This window comes from Athene cunicularia, assembly GCF_003259725.1.
Source record: "Athene cunicularia isolate RWA chromosome 4 unlocalized genomic scaffold, athCun1 chr4_part1, whole genome shotgun sequence".
Classification (NCBI taxonomy): Eukaryota; Metazoa; Chordata; class Aves; order Strigiformes; family Strigidae; genus Athene; species Athene cunicularia.
In genome coordinates this window covers 1282-7764 of record NW_020799098.1, presented here as the reverse complement: position 1 = coordinate 7764, position 6483 = coordinate 1282, and the positions used below count along the sequence as shown (strand labels likewise).

At 59.4% G+C, this 6483-nt stretch overlaps 1 protein-coding gene across 1 annotated transcript in view; it reads right to left on the bottom strand.

Moving 5' to 3' along the window:
* Positions 1 to 6095, bottom strand: part of DYSF (dysferlin) — an 86841-nt gene extending 80746 nt beyond the window's left edge. The window contains exons 1-12 of the mRNA XM_026846857.1: positions 6049 to 6095; positions 5322 to 5427; positions 4357 to 4471; positions 4017 to 4210; positions 3731 to 3859; positions 2975 to 3037; positions 2759 to 2809; positions 2631 to 2661; positions 1811 to 1926; positions 1482 to 1608; positions 1068 to 1171; positions 56 to 124 (exon numbers count right to left, since the gene is read on the bottom strand). Coding sequence (XP_026702658.1) covers positions 56 to 124; positions 1068 to 1171; positions 1482 to 1608; positions 1811 to 1926; positions 2631 to 2661; positions 2759 to 2809; positions 2975 to 3037; positions 3731 to 3859; positions 4017 to 4210; positions 4357 to 4471; positions 5322 to 5427; positions 6049 to 6095 — 1152 coding nt within the window. The remainder of the gene's footprint in view (positions 1 to 55; positions 125 to 1067; positions 1172 to 1481; positions 1609 to 1810; positions 1927 to 2630; positions 2662 to 2758; positions 2810 to 2974; positions 3038 to 3730; positions 3860 to 4016; positions 4211 to 4356; positions 4472 to 5321; positions 5428 to 6048) is intronic.
* Between the last annotated feature and the right edge of the window lie 388 nt (positions 6096 to 6483).

Here is a 6483-nt window from a genome sequence, read left to right as displayed (position 1 = left end):
GGTGAGCAGAGGTGGGGTTGGGCAGGTGGGGAGCTGCGGGGGGCCCCGTGCTCACCATCGCCGGCAGTGTCAGGCACTGGTTCCACTGCGGGTTGGCGTTCTTCTCCAGGATCCTGGAGTAGAGCTGGAGGTGGGACATGGGGAGGGGGGTGAAAAGTCAGCGCCGCACCTTGCCTTCAGCAAAGCAAGGCTGCTGCATGCCCCATCCACCGCGCTGGGAGGCCTCGGATCCCCAAAATACAGACCCTGCTCGATGGGTGACCCCGTGGGGCTCCGCACCGTGTGGGTAAACCCCTCTGTGCATGAGGCGGAGGATACCGTGGGCTGCTTGGGGATCTTACCCCCCCAGGACCACCAGAAACACCCGCCCCCCTTCTCCCTGTGGTTGCTCAGAAATGCCCCGACTCTGCCCCCACGTGCACTGTCCCCGGGGGAAGATTTATGGGCAGAGGAGACTCAGCCCTTTCGTGTCTCTGCAGATCAAAAGACAAGCAGCAGCTCCTAGGTGCATCGCTCGGCAAAGGGGACCCGGCAGCAACAGGAGCGGGATGGGGCTCCGCAAAGCCACCGGAGCCACCTCCACGCCCTGGCTCGGTCACGGGGGGATATTTGGTGGCGTGGGGACAGCCGGCCGCTCGCTGCAGGCAGCGTCAAGAGCAGCACAACCCTCCGCTGCTGCACTGTGCCTCTTCCCTGGGAGCTCAGCCTCTCCAGCCCCATTTTTAATGCAACAGCACCACGAAGAGCCCAGCGAAGAAATTGCTGCGGTGTGGGCCAGCACGCCGCGTCCAGTGGCAACCCTCAGCTCCAAGTGTGCCACACACACGGGGACAAGCATGGGGACATCGCCCGAGCTGCCCTCAGCCCCCAGCTTCAGGACACTGGGGAAGAGGACGCGGTGTGACAAGGACTGATGGGGCCTTTGTAAACACTCCAGCAAAGCAAAGGACCCAATTTTCCCCATTCCAGGACCAAATTTTCCCCATTCCAGGACCAAATTTTCCCTGTGTGCAGCTGCTGTCCCAGCCCAGGGTCCAGGGGAGTGCTGCCCCGTTCCGGCCACTCACCGTCTTGCCTGCGAAGCTGACTTCCACGAAGGGATCAACCAGGTTCTTCTTGTTGCTCTCGAAGCCGAAGACCTGCCTGACGTTGTCCATGACGGCGTCATCCACTGTGAGGAGAGGAGATGCTGAAAGCTCACGGAAGCACGCGTTGGCCGACGGCTCCGGCTCCCTGCACAGGCTGCGCATCTCCATTGAGCCAGGAGGGGAGGAGCAGGAGGGGAAAACCAGTCTGCACCAGTAAAACACTTATCTCCCAGTACATTACGACTGACCAGCATCTACAAGGTCTTTGGACCAAGGCAACGGATGAAGTTTCCTAATCTGTGCCCTTACTCCTCTCCAGCACGTCATGACCCGCTGCAACACCAAGGGCTGGATGGATCCAGCACGCTTCCGCCCAGAAAAGGCAACACTCACTCTGGGGTAAGTCTTCAGCTTTGAAGATTTTCAGGCAGAAGTGAGCCCCTCTCAAGGTGACCCCCGTGGGGCGCAGGAGGTTGCCCTCGATGTCTTCCTTGTCTTCAGAGACCTCCTTCTTCTCCAGCTGCAGGACAACAGGACAAGAGGAGAACACAACCAAGCTTCTCAAAAGTCCTGAAACGAGCAGCAAGACCCCAAAATCCAGCACCTTGCCCCCAGAACGGAGGAAGATCGAAGCTGCAGCTGGGAACACGGGGTTTGATGGCCCAGGGTGGTGAGGCACCATGGCTGGAAGGTCCCCCCATCGCAGCCAGGGCGATACTCACAGGAGCTTCATCTCCAGGCCCCAGCACAAACAGGCTGACTTTCAGATAGCCCTTGGCCCCCGCGGAGAAGTCCTCTGGGTCAGAGAGCAGCAGCCATTTTCTGAGGAAAGCGTGTTCTAGGGGAGAAAAGAGACTGAGACCCGTTTTCTGGCCCTCAAACACACAGAGAGATGGCCTCAGGGATGCTGTTGGGTGGGGTTTTCCGTAATAAACACTATATTCCTTTTATATAGAGTAGAATAGAATAGGTTTATGGTTGGACTCAACGATCTTAAAGGTCTTTTCCAATCTAAATGATTCTATGATTCAGCTGGAAGGGACCTGCAATGATCATCGAGTCCAACGGCCTGACCTCTTCAGAGCTGACCAAAAGTTAAAGCATCATATGAAGGGATTTGCCTTGTAAGTCTTAACTCTTCGCAGCTAAAATTAGGAGGCTTTTCCCTGCAGTGATTAGGGTAGGAATTCTTTTCTAAGCATTATTTTACTTTCTTTGAGATTAAATAATAGATAAAAAAATAATGAGCCAGACTCAAGAGGAAAAAAAAAGTGAGCTGGGCTGCACTGGTGGGGATTTCTGCCAGCGAGCTGGTGGCACAATGACTTGGAAGCCTCAAGGACACGTGTCTTGGGAAAGGGAAGAGAAATGGGAGGCGATGATGGATATCGGGACACGTCTGGGGTCGTATATGGGAGAGCTGCAGTTTGTGTGTGCATTTTTCCTATGTTTGGTCCTAAAAATAGGGTTCCCCAGAGTGACCCCCGCCCCCAGCCACAGGAGCTGGCCCTGGCCCAGACCCCAACCGCCCGTTGGACTCACTTGGCTCCGAGTAAACGGTCTCGACGTCCATCTGTGTAATAAAATAAAAAAGAAATGCCAGTGATCACCCCACGGGCCAACGTGGCAGAAAACAGGGGGTCGGAGGAGAGAGGGTGGGGTGGCCTTACCCGAAACTCCCCGATCACCGAGTCCGTCCGGAAAGACCGAGAGTCCACAACCTGCGGGATGAAAATGAGGAGAAGTGGTAAATCCAACACAAATCCTGCCAGGATGGAGGACCCCGCCGTGTGCCGGGGTGGGAAATAGGGGGGACGTTTCCCAGGGCACTGTGGGGAGGGTAAGAGGGGACGTTTGGGGCAGGGTGGACATTTGCTGAAGCTCACCGTGATGAAGATGGGTGCGTCGAACAGCTCGGCCGGTGACTCAAAGACGTTGAAGAAGAAGGTCTGTAGGGAAGAGGGGTGAGGGTGCAAGGCCGCTGTGTGCCCCAGAGTCCCCCCAGGGCATGTTCACACCTCCCAGCCTCTCCCATGCCCCCGACCCCACAGGCTAGAGCCTGCTGTTAGGAGGGACCCCGCCCCGTTAATAGCAACAGCTCCTCGACAGGGCTGTGCTGGGTGACGCTGGTGCACCCCAACGAGCAACATCCTCCAGTTGGCTTTTGCTGGGCTATTTTGCAAAAGCACATCCCGAGGGGCTCTCCTGGGGGTCTCCAAATAAAGCACAGGGTGGGTTGAAGGGGACTTTGGGGACATCTCAAGAGGCAGGCTTGAAGGACACTTCAGGGTCAGGGCTGGGGACGTCACCCGCGGCTGTCCGAGCGTATCCACCCTGCACGCCCGGCCACGTTGCCCACCCCTGCCCAGGACGTGCCACTGGGATGCTACTGGTGGCTCTGGGACGCGTGTGTCACCTCGGGAAGGTGACCAAGGTGGGCCCTGCACGAAGGCAGAGGATGCTGGACCTGCCAAAGGGCTCCCTGCCGCTGCCTTGGCTTCCCTCCCATTGCAGTCCCCATCGCCACGTCCCACCCTCTGGGCTGCACTGGGGTTCCCATCACTCAGGACCCCAACCCATAATGCTCCCGAGACTCCCCTGACACCCCTGGGCACACCTGGAGCAGAGACGCCCACCCTCACCTCATCAAAGAAGGGGCTGTTGCCTTTGCGTATCCTGGTCCTCTTGGTCTGCCCGGCGGCCGTCACCTTCACCACGGGCCTGATGTTGACCCCGGGGAGCTGCCGGCCCTCGATGACCCTCACCCTGATCTAGAAGGGGAGGGGGGACAGGGCAGAACATCAGTGGGGTCGGTCCTACCCTGGCACAGACACCTCTCAGGTGATGAACCCCCTGTAGCAACGGGTTGGGGGCCCTTGGGGAGGTGGGTTCAAGGGGAGCAGCTGATCCCCACCAGCCTCATCTCACCTGGAAATCCTGTGGCTTATTGGAAAGAGGCTTTTTGTGTGAGCTCCTCCTCCGCTTCAACCCCTGGACGTGGTGCACAGGGGGCTTGCGGGGCAGCGAGGGGGGCTCAGACCCCGGTGGCCCCGAGGAGGAGGAGGGCTCCGTCTCATCCCCCGTCGCTGCCTGATCCTCCGTCTCCTCCTCTCCGGCCGTCTCTGTGCGGGGAGAGAAAGGAGATGGAGGATGCAGCAATGTGGGACTGGGCACTGTGGGACCGTAGGGTGAGGGATCCAGTGGGACAAACATGATGCTACCGGGGGACATGTCCCCCCTGGTGCTGCACGTGAAGGTTTCTGGTTACCGGTGACCGTGTCGGGCTCAGAAGCAGCCGGTGCTGGCTCAGGGGGGGCTGGAGGGGGGAACAGGGGGGCAGCTCCCGGTGGAGGAATGTAGGACACTTGTAGGATGAGGAAAGCCTGGGAAAAAAAGAAATAATAATTATATGGGTGTCCAGAAACACTCTCCTGGGGTCTGAGCCTCGGTGCCACCCACAATGTTCTGCCCAGGCATGGGGGATGTGGCCGAAAAAAGGGAGAGAGCAGGGGGACGGCAGGGAAGGGGGTCCCAGGGCCCATGGGGGCAGCAGGGACATGCGGGGCCCAGCGGGGTGACCACCCGGTCCCCGTCCCACTAGATGGCAGCCCCAGGCCGGGCTGAGCCGGGCTGGACGCTGCACTGGCCGGGAAGGGAGCAGGAGGGAGGGAGGGAGATGCCGAGGCAGAGCCAGGGAAAGGCTCAAGGAGAGGGGAGCTGTGGGAAGCAAGGAGCAAGATTTAACGGGCTACAAGGTGCGGTGCGCCCCCAGAGCCCCCCGGCACAGACACCCCTGTCCCAGGGGGCAGCAGCTCTGACCACTGCCAATGTCTGCCCTGAGAAGAGGTTTGACCCATCTGCTGCTGGGGTGTCCCCAGCAAAGCATCGGGGTGTCCCCAGCAAAGCATCGGGGTGTCCCCAGCAAAACATCGGGGTGTCCCCAGCAAAGCATCGGGGTGTCCCCAGCAAAGCTCTCCCCACCCTCCAAGGCAAGGAGGAGAGGGGGACATGGGATGGGGAAGGCGAGTCCCCCAGCACAGACTGAGCAGCTTCCTGCTGCCCCCCTCCCCAGGCCGCTGAAAGGTAAAGCTCAGAGTCCAGGATGGGACAACTGGTCTCCAACTGGGAGCTGCAGCTGGCAGGGACAGTGCTCAAACTGGTCTCCAACTGGGAGCTGCAGCTGGCAGGGACAGTGCTCAAACTGGCCTCCCAGGTCCCCACACTGGGACTCACCCCAGTCGTCTGCTTCTTGGTGTCCAGCAAGGGGAGGTTGTAGGAGGCCGCCAGGCTGGGGGAGGAGAGGACATCACGCAGGGGCACTCGGGCTTCTCCCAAAAACCTGCGGGCAAAGAGCAACAGGGGTCAGGAGGGGAAGGGGCCAAGGAGCTGCGGCTGGTGCAAACCCACCCGAGGGGCACGGGGGGACAGGAATGGGCATCGGGCCACCCAGACCCAGCCCAGGTGAGACAACCGGGGTGAGCATTACTGAGGACTTTGTCCCCTTTTGATCAACGAAAAGCGCCTAAAAGTCTTCGCTGAGGAACCAGGAGCCACAGACAAAGCCCTGATGGATTTTAATTTGCCGACAGAGAAAACGGAGGCTGAAGGGCTTGGGGGTTTCACTGGAGGTGGGCAAGAGCGGAGCTGGCGTCTGCGTGCCACCATCACCCAGGAGGGTTTTAAACCCCCACCAAAGTGTTCTTCCCCTGTTGAGTTTCAGCATGTCCGTGGCGGTGGGTTTCTGGTTAACCCTTCCTGCGCCGGTTCCCCCACGGACCAGGGCTCCCAAGTGCTCCCCACCCAGAGCTGGGAAAGGCCTCGAATCTCTCGAGGAGATCACGGAGCAGATCCTCCGGGAAGAGATGTGGAAGCATACGGAAGGCAGGGAGGTGATGAGGGACGGCCAGCGTGCGCCTTCACCACCGGGAAACCGTGCCTGATTATACCGGTGGCCTCCTACGATGGAGCAACTGCCTCAGGGGACAAGGACAGAGCTACAGACGTCATCGACCCGGGCTTCCGCAGGGCCTTTGGTGCGGTCTCCAGCACCATTCATAACGCCGAACGGGAGAGATCTGGTTGGATGGCCAGACTGGCAGATGGGTCAGGAATTGGCTGGACGGTCGCGTCCAGAGAGCCACAGCCAACGGCTCAAAACCCAGGCGGAAATCAGAAATGAGTGGTTGTTCCCCAAGGGTGCGGACGGGGACCACTGGGACTGAACGTGCCCTCGGCAGCTTTGAAGATGACACCGAGCCAAGTGGTGCGGGACACTCGTGGGATGCGACGTCGTTAATTAATTGGCTTTTAATTATCATGGTGCACTGCAATACAAGTCACCGTAAAAATGCATTGGTGCACCTCAGTGGAGCTCAACTCCCTGGACTGAGTCTGA